This window comes from Sylvia atricapilla, chromosome 5, assembly GCF_009819655.1.
Source record: "Sylvia atricapilla isolate bSylAtr1 chromosome 5, bSylAtr1.pri, whole genome shotgun sequence".
Classification (NCBI taxonomy): domain Eukaryota; kingdom Metazoa; phylum Chordata; class Aves; order Passeriformes; family Sylviidae; genus Sylvia; species Sylvia atricapilla.
Window position 1 is genome coordinate 69,093,035 of NC_089144.1, and position 21,921 is coordinate 69,114,955.

General features: G+C 44.0%; 1 protein-coding gene across 1 annotated transcript in view; it reads left to right on the top strand.

Moving 5' to 3' along the window:
* The window catches only part of ABTB3 (ankyrin repeat and BTB domain containing 3), a 167,999-nt gene that overhangs the window by 89,424 nt on the left and 56,654 nt on the right, over positions 1 to 21,921 (top strand). Inside the window, exons 2-3 of the mRNA XM_066320002.1 lie at positions 7,206 to 7,355; positions 20,534 to 20,738. Of these exons, the coding sequence (XP_066176099.1) occupies positions 7,206 to 7,355; positions 20,534 to 20,738 (355 nt within the window). The remainder of the gene's footprint in view (positions 1 to 7,205; positions 7,356 to 20,533; positions 20,739 to 21,921) is intronic.

The following is a 21,921-nucleotide window of genomic DNA, read 5'->3' on the forward strand; positions in this document are numbered from 1 at the left end:
GACTGAGCAGAGTGTGCTGTCGTGCAGTTTTTCTGTTGCAAAGTTGATAAAATGTCACTTTGTGGCCAACAGGGAGACAGAAGTAGTGAGTATCACAGGGAGGTGAAGGCACAGGGGGTACATCAGTGCCCCTGCTGTGGCATCAGCTGCCCCTCACTGTCATCCCACGTGTTGGCCGTCCAGCCCATGGACATGCCAGAAAACAGCATCTTCAGCAATACCACAAAGACCACTTCAGGAAACTGGGGGAAGACTTTGGGGATAAGCATGAGGAGATGGATCTCCAGTTCTTCTCTCATGGACTGCCTTGCTCCATGTTCACTGCTTTTGTAGTTGTTTCTGTGGTGGTTTTGAGGATTTTGAAGTTTAGCAATTCATTTTGGCAAGACTTAAGATTTTCTTTTCTCTATATCCTAATAAAAATAAATGTAAAGCTGTAGTTGGTGATTTGGGAGCTCAGTTTCTATGTTTAGGGGGATTTAATTTCCTGATTCTTCTTTGTTTTGTAATATATAGGCTGAACAATCAAATCCATCCCACGTTCCACTTGGTTGTGCACCACTTAACTGCTTGGAGCTAGCAGAATGTATCCTAATTTAGTTGAATTGTTGTTACTTGTATGCCATTTTAAGCAGCAGTGATTGCCACTCATTATCATTAGGTGAAAACTATTGCCTTTAGGGGGATCCTAATAAGGAGGACATCCCAGTTAAGTAGAATGTGCTATGCTAAGAAACTTTGTTACAAGAAAAGATGTCACAGTACCATTTTGTAATATGATTCTATTACCTTGTGTTGCTGTAGCATCTGCTCTGCAATCTCACAGAGGTGCTCTGTGCTTTGGATGATTCAGTCAGGCTCTCAGTTCCGTAATTTTTAAGCATTATTCATTTGCTCTTCTGGTTTTTCCAGGAGAGAATGGGTGGTCTCCTGTGGTTAAAATGCGTAACTAGAGGCCTCATGGTCTTTTTCTGGTTTTCTCTGACACTCTTTTTTTTCCACCTTGAATCAGTTACTAAACTCTCCTGTGCTTCATTTTCACTTTCTCTATGTATTAGACATGAATATTACCTTACCTGCATTATGCCAAGTGTCTTGAGGTGAAACACAGACCTTCAGAATGCCTTTTCATGTCTTTGGGTACGGGGTGTTACAGACACACAAAGGCAATGTCCCTTTAGTCTCCTGATTCCTGTGTCTGCTCCACCCTTCCTGGTTTGGGCTGCTCTGCCTACTGTAAGACTCCAGTTCTAGAAACTTGATCTCACCACCTAGCTGTCCCAAGCGCTTTGCATTTTCTCCATGCAAAGCCACCCCTTGTTATTTAACTAGCTTGGAATGTGTGGAAAGAAGACACTTTGCTCTTCTTGCCTTGAATGGTTTCCAGGTCATCTGTTAGCTGAAAACAGTGGCTGATATGATTAACTTTCAAGTTTTCCCCGTGATCTCATTTCTCTAAGGAGAATGTTTTCCATCTGCCTTGCCCATCAGGTAGGCAGGCTGAGCCTGGGAATGATGGCACAGGTTTTTTAAAACAGTGGAGACCATAGGGTTTCTTTCCAGGTGTCAGCTTTGACTGTAGCAGTTTGTGTCACTTAGCATTCACCAGCTCTTGCAGAGGTGCCAGGGTGCTGAGCTCAGGGTGCTGCTATTCCCATATCATCCATCAAAATATGCTGAACACCTGGATGGTATCCTTGTCATGTACTCATGGTTGTCACAACTGCAGAATGTGGGGTCAGAAGAGTTTTTCTGCTTGTTGGAATGCCAACCACGAGGGGTTTGCACCTAGTCAAGTGTTTTGCTGTTGCACAGCTGGCAATACCTTTGACCCTTTTATTTTTTTCCCATAGAGATTTATATTGTAGATCTCAAGAATGGTTTCTGGTGCTTTCTGGAAAGTATTTTTGTATGTGAGCTTGTGGAAAAAAAGGGTTGTTTGGGTTTTTTTAATTGGATGTTTTGTGAGCTCTTGAACTTCACATGATTATTTACGAGAGCAGGAGACTCAAAGTCTTTCTAGTCCTGTGTTCCCATGTAATAAAATTTACAAATTGTGATGACTGAGGGGATTTCCTACTCCTGAAGGTAGTCCTCCTGGGCAAGGTTGGCATTTATTTGAGCAATGTAATATGCAACACCATGTATTGGAGACAGCTCAGGGTTAACTACCATTTTCAGGCTCATTTTGTATAGCAATTTTCCTTATATCTATCCTGCACACTTAAATTCTATAGACTCTTTGTGAGATCCAGCTATTCCTTGCAGTGGGAGTATAAGCTCTTTTCCAGATAGATACATTTGCTTAAGATGTAATAAAGAGGGAGGTCTAAGATTATTTGAATTACTTTCTCTTGAAAGTAGGACCACTTAAAGAGATACAACAAGAAGGCTTTCATGCTTCTGTTCAGACTCTAAATTGGTATAAAGAAGTCTGGCAATCTTTCCAAAGGAGTGAATGGTGAAAGGTGAAAAAAGTATTTAATGCCGTTTACAGCACTTATATTTTTAGTGAAAGCAAAGACATTTGTATTAGGTTTCTTCTAGGTTCCTCAGCCATGGGTCAGTTTGAATCACTTTGTTCAGTGGGCATTTTTATTAACTTAATGTCTTTGTTTTGTTTAGAGTATGAGATTTGAATACTAAAGGAGAGGGAGGAGGCAAAAAATTTGAAATGTGGCTGACATTAGATATTTAGACCTATAATATAGGCAGTGCAAATTTCTTACTTGCCTTTTTCTATCACTTTACATACAGATATATATGCATGTATAAATTCAGCAATTGTTGAGGTATGGACTTGAGGTATGAGTATGGGCACCACAGGTGCCACCACTTCAGGAATTAAGTGTTTGGGCAAGAGCTGGTATATACCTGCAGATGTCTGTTTAAATTTAGAAGCAGTGGAGAAAGCTTAGATTTAAAAAAAAATAAAATTAAAATTACTCTTCTGTATTTACTTGAAATTTGGTCTACAAACTCTGTATTTCTCCTGCTCTTAAAAGCTGTCAGAGGTCACACAGTGCCTGCTGTGTCTTGTGTTGGAGTTGCTCCTGACTCTCAGGTCCTTCAGGCTGTTTTGCTGGGACTCCTTGTAGGCACTGAGTTTGGATATTTGTGTGGTGCACTCATGCTTCTTGTGCTGCAAGGACAGCATGGGTCAGCTCTGTGGCAAGCTCTGAAAGAAGTATGCAGGAAAGCATATATTTTTGTGCCAAAATCTGCTTTGTAGTGCAGGGTGGTGCATCAGCTAAGCCCCAAGAGGTGGGAATGTGCAGGGGGAAGCTGGAAGAATTACCAGGTACCCCAGTCTCTGGATGAGTTTACATGAAGGTTTAAAATAACTGCTCCTTTTATGAGCTTGGGCACCTTCACTTTGTCATTTTGTGCTTGGGCACCTTCACTTTGTCATTTTGTGCAACACTTTGATTTGGGATTTTTTACTCCTTAAGGATAGAACTCCAGCTTGTGCTTTAGCTCAGCCCAGAAGGCAGGAAAATGTGAAATGTATTAATTGTGCATCAGATTTTTTTTTTCTTTGATGTTGCTTTTTCTTTAGAGATTTTTGTGGGTGAAGCATTAGGAGCTTATCACTGTGATTTTTTTTTTCTTTTTCTTTTTGCATCCTGCTGATTTTAAAATGGGTTTCTCTTCAGCCTTTTCCCTGCAGATAGCAGGGCACTCCGAGGCCAAGGGCAGAGTGAGCAATGTTGGGTGTGGCCCGTTCTGGATGTATCCACACGGTCAGGTGCTAGGCACATCCCTGCCCCAAGGAGAGAATACAGAGACAAAAGGGAAGCACCAAAAGAGATGACAAAATCCAAATACAGCGGAGTGCTTTGGTTGTCCTGCCTTGCTGCAGCACTTCCCAGCAGTTGGTGTGTGGCTGCTGCACACATCTGGGTGGCACAGAGCAGACAGGGATGGAGTCTGGATTCATCAGGCAGCAGCCAACTGCTTAATTTTCACTCCAGTGAATCGCAGGGAAGAAGAGGGATAAAATAATGGGCAAAGAGGCACACAGGGTTGAGTAACCGCGCAGAAAGGATGGACATTGAATAGTGCCAGTTGAGAGAAAAGACAGGTACGTACCACTGTTTGTTTCTGAAGATAGTGCACAGAAATCTTCAGTGTGGAGTGACAGAAAAGGAACAGGGAAAAACTTCTGGTTTTGAACAGGGAAATACTTCTGGTTTTCAGGCCTTTAAAAACTTGTCCTCACCTGTTTCTCAAGTTCAACACAATAAGGCTGAAAAGGCAAGTGAATAATACCAGTTGGCAGGGAATTAAAATAAGGAAGTTGAACAGTAGCCAAACCAGTGAAAGATGATGGTGGCTTTTTAGATGTTTCTATCTCTAAAAAAGATATTTATAATCACAAAGTGTTTATCTTTTCTCCCTCTCCTTCACTTTGGTGTGCTCTCTTCTACCCTGCTGTAGCCTTCCATCAGAAAATTTGGGCTTTACATCAAACATTGATAAAAAGAGAGTGGGTTTTTCTTCTAAAAAGCATTTTAGTCGCTTTCATATTTTTGGAGAAAATAACTGAAGCTAGAAGATTGGCTGAATTGCATGCCCAAGCCATAAAATTATTTTTCTCCGTGCTTGTGAAAACCAGATTTGATCCAGCAAAATTATGAGTTACAAACAAATCTTCCATCACTCCACTGGTCACTCGCTGTGGTCAATTATAGTTTAGAAGCTGATATAAGAATCAGATGTTTGGCTATTGTGTGTCTCTGCCAGTCTCCAACCCAAGTGTAACCCTTTGGCATGACACATCCTATAATTTGTTAAGTTTTCTAACAATGGCTCATTTTGCATTTCATTGGTGCTTTTCTCTCCAAGAGCCTAAGAATATGCCCCCCTCACTACCAGACCAGAGTAATTAATCATCAGGGCTGTTAGTGAGGAAAAGGCCTGCCTATGGGAACAGAGTCATAGGCAAAGCAGAGAATAAAATTTTTATATGCCACTGCATAAATCACTTGGAGAAATATCTTTTGTACATAATTATAATTTTTAAACCATTTGAATTTTATTTGTAAAGTTATCTTAAAACAGTGTTTTTTTCTCTACGAAAAAAAAATTTGTAAAAAAATTATTCATTTTTTAAAAGATGCCATAAAGCTGCTTGTGCTCTATTTCTTGTTTTTAGAAGTCTCTTAGAATATTAGATTGTTTTTACATCTGTTTGCTGCAGGGAAGACTCTTCCAATTTTGTCTTAATTTCTGTCGATTGAAATGATAAAGAAGAATCTTAAAAAAAAAAAAAAAAAAAAAAAAAAAAAAAAAAAAAAAAGAGAGAGAATGCTTACTAAAATATGCAGGCAAGCCTGCATTTTAAATGCAGGTGCTGTACTTCCTGTATGTCCACAGAATGTAAATGTTGATCAGTGCACCAAGTGTTTATGAGAGTCAGCCCACTGAGTGATGGCAGGAAAATCTGAAGAGCTTCTTTGATAAGCTGTTGCTGCTTTTCATTCCTTACCTCTTGGCCTTGAATTCTTCCCTCCCCGGTGCTGTGTCAGGTGTCCTGCTCTTTCTCTCCAGGGCACTTTCTCATGAGTTGTGTTACTCTCTCATGACCTTCCAGAAATTCATGGGCTTGTTAGAAGCCTGTGACCAGGGCCAGGGGCTGGGAATTGTTTCTGTTCCTGCTCCTTCATCTCCGAGAGTTGAACTGGCTATTGGGGATTTTGTTCTGGTCCCACTGTTACGTGCAGAGGATGATCCTAGTTTAGGTTGCTGTCTCATGGCCATGGTGGACAAGACCTTTGGTTTTCCCAGTTTCTTTGGAATGGGCTCATTTGAACCTGTGTCACCTCTCTCCTCCCAGGATGGATGTTTTTAGGTCTGTGCTACAAATATAACTCACAGACTCCATTGGTTGCAGGGAGGAGATGGATGTGAGGAGGGGAATCCAAGGCAGTTTGGTGAAGCTAACAAGATGTCTGAGAAGCATCTCCTTTCAGGTGCATTTCCTGGTCTTGCAGTGCTCCAAAGCAGTTGACAGTTCTGTCTACTGACAGAATTATTGGTCAGTAGAGCTAAATGTCATATATTTACTGAACTGGGAGACGAAACAACTAAGAAACTACATTCTTCCCTTGAAGAAAAACATTAAGTATGTACCTCTTCCTTAATGGATTTTGCAGTGTGCTTGGTCTATAAGGGCAGAACTTACATTCTGTATTTAAAGGAAGGAGTAGTAAAAACTAATGTAAAAAACACATTTCCTACTGTGGCTTGTTTTCAAAGGTAATATTTGGAGATAAGATGTCATTTAGTCATCATAAAGAGGTACTGTTCCACTGCCTCCAGTGGCTCTCCACCTGTGTATGTCCCAGTGGGATTGGGAAGGTGATGCTGTGAAAAGCAGAGCCATAGCTGACAGTACACAGAGGCTGGGAAGGGAGGAGAGCTTCCTCTCCAAGCTGGACCAATGCAGCTCTTGCCCAAGGCTGGTTTGCTCTTGTAAATATGTTCTCATTTTTAGCATGACAATGATTTTGGTGAATAAATAGATGCCCTCCATCTATTTCTGAGGGTTTACATGTCATGGCAGAAAGTGACTTTTGTGCCTGAATGAATGTGTATGTAAATCATTTTATGTCAGTAGCTTTACTTTTGCCCTGCACCTTAAAAATTCACTGCTCTAAGGGCTTCTGCATAATGGGGTTTTGGAGCCCAAGCAGTTCAATTGCTAGGAGCTGTATTTACAAAAGAAATTCAATCAGCCATCAATGACACTTACAGCATCTTGATGCTGTCCCTTATTTTTGGCAATTGTCAGTGAAATCCCCTTGCAGGAAAAAACTAGGAAATGTGTTGGCTGTCTCGTATATAATTTTAAACCCAATCTTTAGGAATTCTGAGATACCATTTTCTAATAATTTTTTATAGATTTGGAGTAGTTCCTTGGAGGCTTCTTTGAAATCCTCCTTGAGCAATCCTTCTAGGTTTTTCTGTAGGAATTACCCCGAGGTGACATGGCAATCAGCTTGAAGATACTCAGAAGGGCTAACAAAGGCCACTTCTGCATGAGTCATCTGTGACATTGCGTTACACGTGTTGGTGGCTTCGAGCTCTGCACACTCAGGCTGTGTCTTGGAATGTCCCCAAAACGATGCGGTGGTGGCAGCAAAGTTCCCATACTCTGCTGCAATTACACTGGACTTCTCCTTTCTTTCTCTCCACTGTAGGTGTTCTGTGCCTGCCGGACAGCTTGAACCTTCACAAGGACCAGCAAAGGTCAAACAAGCCCGGGGAGGTGCAGATGTTCAGCCAGTCAGAGCTGAGGACCATCGAGCAGTCTCTACTTGCCACACGCGTGGGGAGCATCGCTGAGCTCAGTAAGTACCAGGCTGTCGAGAATGCTTGGGTTTCTTTCCTTGGAGTGAAGCAAAGCTAAGTGCATTGCCTGGTTCTGCTTGAGGAGGGATGAGGGGGCTGCATAGTGCTGAAGGAGATGTTGGGCAGATGTAGCTGTGTTCATACTCCATTGTTAGTTCAGAAGCTGAAGTTACAGGAGGAAAGAAGTGTTGTGGAGACCCATAGCAATGTCTGTGGCTTGTTTGTATGCATGGCTCTCAGTTTTAAAGGTGAAAGATGCTTTATTCCATCTTCCCTATGTTTTATTGGAGAGCACCTCTCAGCCTGGCCAGATTTGCAAGTGTCTGTTGTAGGGGTGTCCTTGTCTCATTTCAGTGAGATATCTGTTTTATGATGGACAGGCAGAAAGCTGAAGCTGCAATAAGTAAAGGAAATATTGTCACATACGTAAGGCAGAGCTACTTTGTTCTCTGTTAAAGAAGATCCTTTACCTGTTCTTCCTTCTTCAGCCCTACAACTCAAACCTGCACCAGAGGAATTAATTCCTGAAAGATAAATTGTTTGCTATTAATCAAAGCACTTTTTGAGAAATATGGGAATCTGTGTAGTTGTCAAAATCTGAAAACTTGGCTTTTGGCACGGATGAATGGTAGGAGGCAAAGGCCGTACGTATCCTTACGTGGGGATAAAATTACCAGAAGTGCTTTATTTAAACTTCTTTTTTGTTAAGAGATAAGCATTCCAATCACATGTTTGTAGTGCAGTTAGATACAGGAAGCTGTGTGTGGGAAAACAGAATCATTCAGACAAAAAAAGTGGGGGTTTTTTCTGAGGTTTGTGAGAAATACTGTCAAGTATTCTTTTCCTGAGGTCTGTTAAAAATTTTGGGGGAGAAATTAAGAATACTCAAATCCATGAAGATATAGGCTACCCAACCTACTGCTATTCTTATTAATGAATTGTGTGTTACCAGCATCATAAAGAACTCTTTGTTCATTTTTTGGCACTTCCTGTAGTAATGGGAGTCTCCTCTGTAGCTCCATTCTATCATCATGGTTCAGTTTCCTCCTGTTCATGAGCTATGTGGGTGCACCAAGGATGTTTGTCTACAAGGCACAAGATGAATTTCTGTTTTCAGCTTGCTAAATTTAATTTGCTCTTGTGCAGTGTCAACAAGCCAAGAGCTTTAGTGTGAAGTGTTGCTCCATCTCTGGAATCAGGTGTTCAGTGTTATTCAAATGAGGCAATTTATGCTCATTTATTTCACGTGCATGAAACACACAACAGTAGTATCTGTGTGCCAGCTAAATTATGCATGATAAAGCTCTCTTTCTTACACTTCATATGATTGGGGTTTAATAAATAAGTAATTTGTGGGTATTTCAGGGTGGGTGGGGTTTTTATTCTGGATTTTCTTTTTTTTTTGGACCTTTGAACTCAACCCAAAAAAGCCAGACTTCTTAGATGGAGCACCCCATCCCATTTTTTTACAGTTTGAATTTTATCACTTCTAAATGTCCTACCTTAGATTCACATGCTTGGTTGGTAGGGTTTGCTTTCTCTACGTCTGTTGACTTCCAGCACAGGCAAAACACTCTTCAGGGTGGCCAGCTGGAAGAATAGAGCACGTCAGTGGGAGTTGGATGCAGCTGTCGGAGAGGCTGGCACATCCAGCAGGCTGGTAGCCCTCCAGAAAGCCCTGTGGCCAACTTGAGGGATCCTCCCTGGCTGCTGCAAGCAGATGCATGTCAGGGAAGCAGCAGTGGGAGGAGCAGTAACTGGCAAAGCTTGCAAGGCTTGATATGCTCAGTTGGGTAGAAATCTGTGCTGTGTGGCAGCGTTCAAAACCGAGCTGTGAAATGTGGAAGGAGTTGCAGCCTGTTGGTGGGGAAAACCCTCTGAGATTGGAGGAAAAATAATGAAGTGGGAGGAAAATGGAGCAGTGAGAGAATACGAGGAGGTTTGCTCTTTGTTCAGTGCTTGTGTGTCTGTGCCTGGCATCAGCAGTGGCTGTGAGCCGGAGGTCACAGCAGAGCCTCTGCCATGGAGGGTGGGGAACCACAGCGTGGGGCAGAAGTGCAGAGCAGTGGGGAAAAGGTGGGGGGAGCACCTGGGGATCATAAAGGCATGAAGGCAGAAGGCAAAGGAGGATTTATTGTTGTCCTGGTGGTGTGAGGGGGATGGACACTGTGGAGAAGAAAGAGGATATGGCAAGCACTGGCATGGAGAAAATGAGATCCGAGGGAAGGATTGAATAGGGAAAAGTGTCTGCTTTTGTGGGGGTGAATAAAAGAGGTGTGGGAGACTCTCTGGACAGGAGGGAATTAAGAGGATAGCACTTGCGAAGAGGATCACGAGGAGAAGGAGATGGCAACCAGAAGTGCATGACAAGGGCAGAAGCTTGGCTTGTGGACCAGCAGAGTGAGCAGTCTCCAGGCATGTGTCTGCACTGTCCCATCAGCTTGCAGTATCTCAGGGGCCAGGATTTAATTTCTGTGTTGGTGTCCTGTCTCATTTCAGTGGGATGTCTGTTTTATGATGAGCAGACAGAAAGCTGAAGGCTGCAATAAGTAAAGGAAATATTGTCACACATTTAAGGCAGAGCTACTTCATTCTTTTCAAAAGAGCACGAAAACAAGGGCAAAGACTGATCTTGCAATAAAGCAATTTAATTTTATCTCAGGAAAAAAAAGTTTAAAAAGCAATTCTAATTGAATGAAATTTCCTATAGTTTATTGACATGAATAATTAAAGTATTGTAAGTACACAGAATAACTGGAATTAACAAGTGTCTGCATGCAGAGGAAAGGCTTCCCCTGCTCTCAGCTCTACCCAGCATCCTTGCATGGAGCAGTGTGACCAGCTGCTGAGCTGCTGGAGGCTTTGAGACCAGGGAATCAAATCCATCCCATGGAAGACAACAGCTTGCAAACGAGACCTGTGTTCTGCTCAGCACCTGTATTTCAGCTCACATCATCTTAATTTGTTTACAGTGTGCCCTAGGGGAAGAAGAGACTCAGAGGGTGAAAAGCCTTGTATCATGTGGTACCTTGACCTTGCCCTACCCATGATGGCCTTCGTGTGTCTGCACCCTTTGTTTTTTTTCATGTATTGTCAGTGTATTAGAAAAGACCATTTGGGTAAGCTGGGTCTTCTTGGGTGTGACAGAAGGTAGGAGAAAACTGGGGAAAGGTGGGTTGGCAGTGACCAGGTGGAACAGTGTCACTGGCCAGGGGCTGCTCTCCATAAAATAGGAAGAAGTGGTGATATTGCTGACTTAGAGGGGAAAAAAAAGGAAGTTTTGTCTCCTTATGAGGAGGATGTAAATAGACACCTAATTCTGCACCACGATTACAGCAGTAATGCGTGATTCCGAGGCAAAGGCTTAAAAAATTAATGTGAAACCTTATTCATTAAAATATAATGAACATGGCAGAAAGTTAAGGAACAACAATAAATCTGGTCTATGTTATATTGGCTTTTAGTATGCAGCAGTTGTAATTGCCTACTACAGTGTGTTTTAAAATAATGTAATTTCATTTGAAATGCTTATTATATAGAGAACATTGGTAAGAACTGAAGCACAGCAAAAATAATAGGATTTTAAACAGTAGCCTGACGGTATTTCACTGTTGAGTCTTAGAGAAAATATTTCAGAGGATTTTTTTTTCATTTATTTTTCCCCCAGTTTTTTTTCCTTGAAGTTTCCTGTATTACTAGACCAGACTTAAAGAAGAAAGGGAATAGATCTGTTTGGGTTTTTTCAGAAAGCTTTTGGGATTCTCCTAGATTTCTAGTTCTTCTATTTCACTTCTTGCCCTTTCAGATGGGAAAATGTAAGTAGACTGAATAGAAAAAGACAGGAACATTAGGGAGAGCTTTTGCTGTGGAGAGATCCCATGATACTGTATTTTGACCTTTGAATATTTTTCCTAACTTCTTTATATGCATATTTGCAGTCCACAAACATTTATGTTGTATTTGACTGCATAATGCTCCAAAACACCTATTCATCATCCACCTAAAAATACCGCTGCTGGCGTGGAGACCAAATGCAGAAGGAATGAGGCTCATAACTGAAGGTTGTTGCTGTTTTCTGGGGTGAAGGAGGACCCTCTTTCTCTTGAGTGTGCACTAAGTGGTGAGAAGGCAGAACCTTAAGGTGCACTGGGCACCAATCTTGGCACCAAGAAATACTTGTCCCTCACTGCCTTGAGATAAAGACTGTCAAGGTGTTAGTGTCTGACGTGGGACAGCCACCCTGTGCTGATGTGTGTTCATAGGGCTGCAGAAGGCTGTGTGTCTCAAGCAGCACAGGGGGATAAACCATGGCTTAGGATGTCATCCAGAGTGTCTCTTCGTGTATGTCTTCAGGTTAGAGCAAAAAACTGTTTGGGGCTTATTTTGGGTGCAAAGATGGCCAATCTCCTATGGCTTTCCTGAGTGAGAAGTTTGCCACCCAGACTTGTGCAAACTGCAGTGACTGGTGCTGGTATCACTCTAAGTGTTAACCACAGTGAATAATCATTTTTGTTTTAAACTGTGATAATCTGAAGATGTGGTGTAACACTGTTGATATCAGAGGTTTTTTGCTTTTGAATGGTGTTTAATTTAGAGCAGTCCCCAGATGTGACGTTCAGGCTGGTATTCCCACCACTCAGGTCTCAGCAAGGTTTTCCTTTTTGCCATTGGAAAAATGCCACTCTCCATCCCCTCTTTTCATTACACATCATCCTCAGTTTGCATCCACACTGCTGAATGTATATATTTCCAAAATAAAAGCCTCCCACTGGGTCTTGGCACCCTTTCAGGGATAAAAGAAAGGGTTACTGCTCAAGTGTAAGTAGGAATGTGATGGCACATACTGATACTGTTTTTCATTTCTCCTTGCAGCCCCAGCTGAGATGATGAAAGTCTCACCCCCTCCCTTGCCTTTTCATCTCATCTCAATCCTCTGCAGCCACCAGGAAGGAGTGCTGCAGGAGCCATACAAATTGATTTGTGTGCTCTAAATAAGAGGTTAAACCTAGGCTTAGAAGGAAATGTCAGGGTAAAGGTGCTTGCTGAAAGGGTGGCATCTGAAGGAGTGGTGGTGTAAGTGCTCTGCTAATTTATTGGCAGAACAAATGCCCTGTTTGTCAGATGTATTTCTCAGACTAAGCAGCACCATAGAGTTAAGACCAAGCTTATTCCCTGTGAACAGTTTGGTTCATGGAGCACAGTGCTGAGCTAAGGCAGAGGTACTAGCCAAAACCTGCTAGTTTTGGTTTTGGTACTAGCCAAAACCATTTAGATGGAAGTGCTCCCTTCAGCACAGTGTTTGGCCATAGACTGACCAAATTATGTATCATGGGTGATACATAGCCCATGTATCACCTCTCCAGATACGGTGATGCTTTTCCCAGTTTTCAAGAGCCCTCCATTGGGTTATTGCCCAAGGTCTCTAGGTCCTCGCTCACCCACTTTCTGGGTGTCTAATTGGCAACTTCTCCTTGCTCATATCCACACATCATCCAGTCTGTGTAAAAGTTAAAACCTGTTGAGATGTTCCCAGCAGAGAACAGAAGGCAGATGAATGCAGTGCTTAAATGGTAGGTGTTGTCTTGCTTCTGTTAAGAGCTGCCTGGTTTCAGGCTTCCCTAGCTGCTGCCCCATTCTCCTTGTTGCCTTCTCTGAGTGATGGACCACAGCCTCCATTCACTGGCTGCATTTGTGCATAGGGAGAGTTCTGGGTTACTTAACAGTCTGAGACAACATTTTGCTTTTCTTCTCTTCCCCCTGAGATACCCACTGTCATCAGCCATAAAACAATATATTTATTTATCAGGTGAGATGAAGCGTGAGGGAGGATAATTTGAAAATACCAGGTTACACCCTACTCAGGCTTTATCTTCCCTTTGACTGCCCTGTGGATCAAGTGGGTGGATTTCTGCCTTGGTTAACAAGGGCAGTGTGCCTTGTTTCTTGTCTGGGTCCTCAGTGCTCCTTTGGGGGCTCCCTGGCTGCCTCCATGGGTGAGACTCAGCCACCTTTGCCTTTCTTTTGGGGACAAGCCCAGGGTGTTTTTGTTCCTCTGGGACTTCTACCTCCTGTGTCTAAGCCTACTCAGGTTTGATGTGTAGAGGCCGTGGTGGTTGGGGAGTCCTGGAACTTCCACCAGCCTTCCTTGGTTACACCAGTGTGAGCTCTCACAGAACTCAGAACTGTGCACCACATTTGAGGTACAGACTCCTGTTGTCTCTGAACCCCTGCATCACAACCACACTCGGGATTCAAATGACATTTTCCTTTCCTTGCAGTCCTCCGTGTCCCTGTTGTGCAGAGCACAGGCCATTGGTCAGGTCAGGGTGAGCACTTTTAGTTGGCCTGCTCAGCCATGGGCACTCTTAAATTCTGTTTGAGGACAGGGGTCTATGTCAGGCCAAAGAAAATCTGGGAATGGTGGTCCATAAGGCTGTGGTGTTCTGCAGAGTGAAGGCTCTGCATTAGGCCAGCACATGAATAGCTCATCTGAGTCAAAACTTTGTTTGAAGTTGATGTGGCTTAAGGGAAATCAGACACAAACATCACGCTTGCCACGTTGGATTGGAGAGTCTAAACGTGTAAGTGTTGTTATAATAGGTATATGAACTTGAGAGGGTTTAATTATTATTGTGGCTTTTTTATGGGTAATATCCAATCTCTAATTTATCAGTCTTCAAAGGCTTTGCAAACACTAAATTGCATGCAAACATTTACTCTGTAATATAAATAGAAGGTTCTTGGTATGGTGGAGTAAGTGAAGATAAAAAGATTAAATGATCTGTGGGAGGCCATAGGGAAACCACTGCCAGGAAATGGGCTGCTTGCATCCTGGTCCTATCTTCTCAATTCTGAATCTGGGACCACAGTTCTTTCTTTCGCTCTCCTATGGAAGAGATGAATGTGTTTTAGGAGAATAAAAGGTTGCCTGTGGTAGCAGACAGGGGCACAGCGTGGGACAGCAGAGATGGCAAGAGCTGGGGAGGTTTCTGCAAGGTAAGCTTAATGATTAATTTGTTGCAGATTGGATGCCCCATGACTGTGGGTTATGGCACCCCAAGCACACCCACAGCCTGAGGCAGCTGGAATAAAGTCTGGAATATACTGTGTGCCAAGAACAACTTAACTTTTTTATGTTTGAAGATTCTTTGTGCTAAGAGCATGCACACTGTGAATACATTCTGCACACCTTCTAGTGTGCAGCCAGCCTATCTCTGTGCACACTCCTTTCCTGGTATAGAGCAGTAGTGTTAACAGTAGAAAACCTCACAATAAATCTTTAGAGGACGGGTTTTGCTCAAGCAGTTTTGTCTCAGCTGAATTTTGAAACATGGAGGTTGATGTACCACTGGAGGCAGAGGAACGTGGAGGAGCAGAGTGGTTGGAATCAAGAGTGTGCAGATGGCTCGGGTGGCTGAGGGTGACCCGGTGTGGGAAACACAGCTCAACTGCTCGTATCCACCTGCAGTGATGTGCTGACAGGTGTGCACTGGGGCAAACTGCACCAGTTTGTCATTGGGTGCAGAAACCAAAGGCAACAGGAGGTAGGAAAGGAAAGAGACGTAGCTATACCTTGGGAAAGATGCAGAATGGCTGTGGCTACCAGCCAGAAGTCTGATTAAATAGAGCACGGTTTATTGTCAATTATAAATTCACGTTTTCAATACAGTCTCCCCAGAGCTGGTTGTGAGCTAAACCATAGATCCAAGACTTTTGTATTGAAGTGTGAAATGAATCTAGGTCAAGAAAATGAGTTTTGCACCTGGCTCACATGCTTGTAAGGAGGAAATCTACTGACCATGACATCTAGAATGCAGCTCCCTGATGCATACTACTCCTTTTCATGGTCTGTACAGGACACAGGAGGTTGATAAAGGCTCTGAAAGACAGACACAACTCCTGCCTCTGGCTCTGGCCTGCTCTTTGCAGGAGGAAATACTCACCCATGAAGCAGAGCAAGGCAGTAATACAGCTGCTATCAACAAGCCCCACTGCAGGGCATGATTCCCAAGTGCAGACTATGCACGTAGGAGTCAAGGACAGCTGGAAGGATGACCAGACCAGCATTACCAAACTAATGGGTGCTGCCTGCACAATGCTGTCATGCTAAGAACATGGTCTCCTGGTGCTTCACACAGTGCCCCAGCAGGGCACCAGGTGGAAACACATGCTCCTCTCTCTCTCCCCTGGGTTTTGAAGAAAAGACACAGGTCAAAGAACTGAGTGGCTCATTTTCAGTGTGCAAAGACATCATTGCTGAGTCGTTCTGGTAGTTTTAGAACATGCTTTTGGAACAAGAAAGACATGAGGTGGGTATCGTAAGGAGCAGCTGTGTACAGATCTGTCCATGTCATTTACCTCAGGGCTGTGCCTCTGCAGGTATCCACTCAGCTGAATGGTTTTGGCTCTGGCAGTTGTTTGGTCTGAAAAAAGTCAGCCTGCTCCTAGGCAGGCAGGATAGATAGCATCATCAGGTCCATCATGATAGATCAGAAACTCCCACAGGAAGCTTCTCAGATGTGGGCATTGGGTATCCGTCATTTTCTTTCTCTTCCTTCTTTTTTGCCTTCCTCTGCCTCCCCCTCCCCCAGTACAAAATTGGAAACAGATGTGTTATTCTTTAAACATCAGGCTCTAAAATAGTAAAAGCACTGATAATAGCTTTTACTGAAGCCAAACACAGATTAAAAAACAACACTTTACTGGTCACTGCAGAGAGGGCTCAGGCTGAAGCTGTCCACTTGCAAGCTGTGTGTTATTGTTGTATGTTGTGTTGCACCCCCATGCAGATGGGAGCGGCTTTACTTTGCCTGTCACATCATATCTGTGCCTTGAAGTCAGTGAAGCTGTTCCTTAAATATTCAGTGTTGCCTTAAACCAGGCCCATGTCACAACATGTGCATTACATAATATTTTCAATCTTTAAATCAAATGTATGTGGACCTTGCGTTCACCGACCGCGCTGAACTGACAGCAGCAGCAATGGGCGAGCCCGCTTTAGCAATGGGAAGGGTGAAATGCTGGGAGCTGCAGTGGCAGCTCTGCACACACTGCGGTGCAGAGGTGGTTTTGTGGGGGTTTGGAAGCTGCTGTGCGAGGCACGGCCTTTCTCCTGTGGGCTGACAAGCTCCAGTGTGGAGCTGCATTCCTGGAGCCCTTCCCCATCCTGAATCAGTGCTGCAAGGCAGTGTCAGCCAGGGGCTTGCCTTTGCTGCCCTCTGGGAGCCTGTCTTCTAGTTGTGGCTTCTCAGCTTTGGCAACAAAAATATCCTGAAATGTCCCCCCACTTGGCTGTTCTTTTTCTTTTTTCTTGTGTTTACCCTGCACAATGTGATGTTTTTGTCTCCCTGGCTGTGCCTGCAAAGCAGTTGGTGCGTTGGCTCACTTGGCTTATGTTGCATAAATTACGGAAGTTTTCATTGAGCTTAATTTAAAAACAAAAAATTGGCAAGCTCTTTTGTCAGGCAGATCATCTCCCCAGTCTGATCTTCAGGTGGTGGTACAGAGTGAAAATTTGATCAGTGGAGGGCATGGTAGGGATCCCTGCCGAGCCCCTTGGGTCATGATGCCACAGCCATCAGGAACCTCATTCATGGAGCTACAAGGTCAGTGCAGCTGCTGGGAATTTTATTTTAGATGTGTTCTTTGGGTAAATGATGCAGTGGGGAGTTTATTGGCCTTTCAGATGTGTTCAGGCGAGACATATTTTGAAGGCCAAAAAAGAAGCAGAGAAGCCAGCAGTGCTGTGAGCAGGTAACCTGCCTTTGCAAAGCATTTCTGTGCTGAGTGCAGCCCTGAGGAGCAGGGGAGGCTGACACTGATGAAGGGACAGCACAGACTTGTGAAGGCGGCTCTCTCTGTGCTTGGCCATAAATTCAAGGTTGCCCTCATTGTTCAGATATAACACAGCTTTACAGCTGGCAAGGAGAGCATGTGTAGTTTGGGTTTCCCAGATAAGACTGGAGTTGGCTGACTGCTGGAGAGCAGACCAGGGAGTCCTGTTATGTAGGTGATTTCACATCTGTAGGCTTTGGGGTGCCTTGGATTCAAAGAAAGTCTTAACTCTTGATACATTCTTAGGAAGGAAATGGAGAAGCAAAAGCATATTAGCAAGGAACAATAGAAGGAGCAAAACCTGGTAGGGATTCAAGACAGCACACACACACACACACACCCCTACCTAGAACCAGATGTTGCACTGTGCTGCATTTTACAGTGTTTGCCTAAGTGCTGCCATGCAGTGTGTGAATGTGCCTGTCAGCTTCCCCGTGCCTTCTTGGCACTGATCCTGGAGAACAGATATGCTAAGGCAGGTCTCTGCCCTGGAGAATTGTTCCTGTAACTGGATGCGGCTGGAGGAGGCAAAGGGCACTAGGGCAAGTGTGGGATTGTTTGGGGTTACACTGTGGAATCAAACAGCTCAGTGATTCCTGTCCTGACTCACAACTCTGTCCATTGGGTACCCATATAATGAGGCTTTTTATGCTTGCTTACTGTTCTCTGTGAAGCTCAGTGTTTTACATGTATTGATTATTTAGGCTTCAGGTTGGTCCAAAGAAAAAAGTCAACTTACTGGTAAAGAAATGTTACAATAATTGCCAGTATAGAAATAATTTCAAATGTGACCAGAGAAAGCATAGGAAAGGCAAAATAAAGATCTAAGCAATGAGTTCGTGGTGTAATGTAAATAAATCAGGCTAAAATACAAAACCCCATTAATTCAGCTTTAATGGTATGAATTGTTTGGGGTTTTTTAGGAAGCAATAGAGGAAATATAGCATAAAAGGATGAACTCCTGGTCATATTGATATGGGCTGGAGCTTTGCCTTTCAGCAAGGCTTGAGTTCCTCCAGCCTTGTATCAGCAGTGATGCTTAGCTGCCTGTCCCACCCAGATCATTCTTGCTGCTGCTTTTCCTTCTTATTCACCGTGCAGCTTCCTCTGGTCCGGGGCGTGGCCCTGAGGTCACATCACTGCTCAGGGAGCAGTGGGATGAAGTAATGCTGCTGCTAGAATCTGGCCTGAAATTGCATCTTAATTTTTATTCATCATTCATGACAGAAGTCAGAGGCATTCTCTAGTGCCTGCTGTCTCAATCCACTGAAATGAGACTAGGTGTTTGTTCAACTTTACCCACGTTCTTCAGTGCTGTAGTGACATGGGTCTGAAAAGGCTGAATTTAGTGTGTGTGTTTCCCTTTTCTCTGCCTTTGCTATTATTGTTAAAGCTGGATGTTGCAGCCAGCATTTCTGTGCAATTTTTTTTCCTTCTGGAGAAAAATGGAGGAACAAGGCTGCTAGAAGTTAAATTTTCCTGTGCTAAACTTGGCAGTGCACATCTTATGTGACTAGAGTGGGCTGAGTGAAGGAGGTCCCAAACTTTCCTACTGCTTCTGGTTGCCTGCAAATAGCCCTGTGCAGGACTGGAGAGTCATCTCAGAGGCACATCTGTCTCTTCTGCAGACCTGATCCTGCATACTTTCCACATGCATGGCTTCTCTTGGAAATTATGAGCATGCAGGACTGCAAAATTGGTTCTATCATGGCAATTTCCTGGCAGAGGGAAAAAACACAAGCTATTTTTAAATGAAAGCTTTGAATCAGAAGAATATTGCAAAGTGAAGCAAAAATTCGTGTCGAAACTCTGAAATCATGGACTCTGCAGTTTCCTCATGCCAGTGGTTTTCTTCTCTTCGTGGTTTTAAGGCCATGTTTTTGGAGGACTGGGCTGAGATTTTTAAGTGAGACATTTCTATTCTCCCTGGTGCACATTACCACTGCAGCAGCAGCATTTTCTGTGTGAGTCAGACTGGAGAGAGGTGATGTGTTGTGTTCAAAGGGGTGGGACTTTGCAAAAACCTCTAGTTCAGCCACGCACACTGTCAGAGTGATTCTCCTTTAAGTTTGCCTAGGAGTTCATTATTTATCCCCTTGCAATTGGTTTTATGCTCCTACCTTGGTGTACATCCTTAACTTTTGCTTCCAAGTTTCAGTGCTCAGTGGTCACTTGGGTAAAGCAAGTAAGAGAAAGTGCGTGACTTCTTCTTAACAGTGGAAAATTATGCCCTCTTTTTCTCATCACTTGCTTTTGTATAGCTTAAGGATGACCCAAAGGGCTCTTGCTCAGATTTTCATTTAAAACAAACCAACTGATTTGATTCGAGATTATTATTTCCCCCAAAAGCACTCTCAGAGTGATTGGAACATGTGAAAAAAAGGCAGTTTAAACCACAGTTGTTTCCCTGCCTTTGATAGAGTGGTCACTAGTCAATAGACATAAAATTCACTGCCTTGGAGAGAGATGCTTTAGTTAATTAGTTACAATCAGTGTTGTGCTAAGAGACTGTGCTGCTGCTTGCCCATGTATTTGCCTGGTAATCTCACTTGCTGGCTTTGCTGATCCCAGTCCACATGTTGTGGCTGGATTCCTGTATCTGCCGTGTGAGGGAGCGCCCCAAACTATATTGGTGCAGGGGGGATGATAAGCATCCTCCTCTTTTCTGTGCTCTGGAAGCCTGGGGGGGCCAGGTGAGCCTACTTCATAGGTTTTGTTTTTCTGCTAACAAGAAGTTTTCCAGGCCTAGCCTGGACTTAAAAAATTAGTTTTGGTTGCACATTTTTCATACTGTCTTTTAGCAATATTTTCCCCCTTTTTTCTTCACCCGCATGCTCATTCACATCCTCCTGCAGTGCTTTGTGTGTTATCTGACTGCCTCCTTTCTCATTCTAAGGGGCTGAATTTCTCTGCCCCTCTGACTAGGAACATGCAGCTTTTGGTGCCACCCTGCATGGTCATTTTTTGGGTCTGCAGGGTTTTACCATCCTCCAAAGGCTGCTAAGTAGTTAACTGTGACCCTGGCCTCAGTGTGCCAGCTCTCGTGGTGGTGCTGAGATGGGCCAGCCTGGCACTGCCCACAGCACCATCTTTGCAGAAACATGTCCCCTGCAGGCTTTTGTGGGTTTGTCTGCAGCCTGGGTGTGTCACACCAGGCCACGAAAACCACCGGGAAAAATTCAGTCTGGTGATGAGTAACACCCAGGATCGTGTCCTACCCTCTACTCTTTCAATATGTGAGGTTAATTGGAAGGGAAGACCAGCCCAGTGTGCCTTTCAGTTTGCAGCTCAGGAGTGGCAGCTGAACAGCCTGACATTCACCTGGCTCTTGCTTTTTTTCCAGGCGACCTGGTGTCTCGAGCGATGCACCACCTGCAGCCCCTCAATGCCAAGCAGCACGGGAATGGGACACCGATGCACCAGAAGCAGGGATCCTTCTACTGGGAGCCAGAGGCTCTGTACACCCTCTGCTACTTCATGCACTGTCCACAGATGGAGTGGGAAAACCCCAACGTGGAGCCCTCCAAAGTCACGCTGCAGACTGAGAGGTAAGAGAACTCTGCACGGTGCTTGGTGTAGTGGTGAGGATGTTTTGTTAATAAATCATTCTGGCTGGCTAATTGCTAATTACAGCCTGTGTGTGAGAGGCTGTGGAGCAGTCTGCTTCGGTTTAGGATCACCTCCTTGAAATCTGCTGCACTTCCCCAACTGCTGCGTGGCTGAACCAATATATATCAAAAGTGACACCCAGTGGCTACAGACAGCAAATTGGTTCCAGATGTGCACTTGGGACAGATTTCCTTTTCCTTTCGTTGTTGCTCAGCTATTCTGTGTTTTGGAAAAGAAAATGAGAACTTCTATTTCTGGCCTAGGAGGTTTGGGTTTAAAAGGGTTGGGTTTTTTTCCCCCCTGTGTGTTAATAGGGCTCAACAGCTGTGATTGGGGAGATGGAAAATGAATAGAATAGTGTGCAGAAAGGAGAAGTCATTAAAGATGCTGGGCTCCAGCCACTGAGTAACAGAGCACAGGAGTGACCTCGGGGCTGCCCTGGCCGGGGAGGTGGCAGGTGCCAGCTGTGCTGCTCTTGTCCCTGCTCCAGGCATGGGCAGGGTCAGGGAGGTGCCGCTGTGGCCCTGTCCTGACTCAGGGTCTGATGTAAGGTGAGAGGGTGATGCCCCTGAAGCTGGCAGGCAGGGTGCCCAGCACAGGGGACAGATTGCTGACCAAGAAAATAAATCCATCTCTCACCAAAAGCCCAGCAAACCCTCTTTTAAAACATGTCTCCAGCTGTGTGCTGGGGCACACTCTGCTGCTTCCCTGCCACACTTTTACCAGCCCTAAACCAGGCATCCCCAGTACAGAGATGAGAGGAGTGACTGGTGCTTAGAAAGTGCTGGATATGAGTGTTTAGGATGGGTATTGTGGTGATGCAAATGCAAGCTGGTTTTTCAGGCTGGGCTCCACATTTACATCCCAGGGTACATATTGCAGTGTACATGTGAGCCAAACTCTGATCTGCACTTATGGGGCTTGGCTGTTGTTGCAGAATGAGGTCTGCATATCAAAAGCAGCATTTGAGGGTCTCATTGTGTGTGTATATTATGATATCTTAATTGAAATAGTTTTTATTAATTGCAGAAGAGCATACAAGACGAAATTCTGGCATTAATGATGTTACTGGGAATTTTGCCATTTGCCTTTGGATGGCATTTTGTTTCTTTTCAAGTTTGG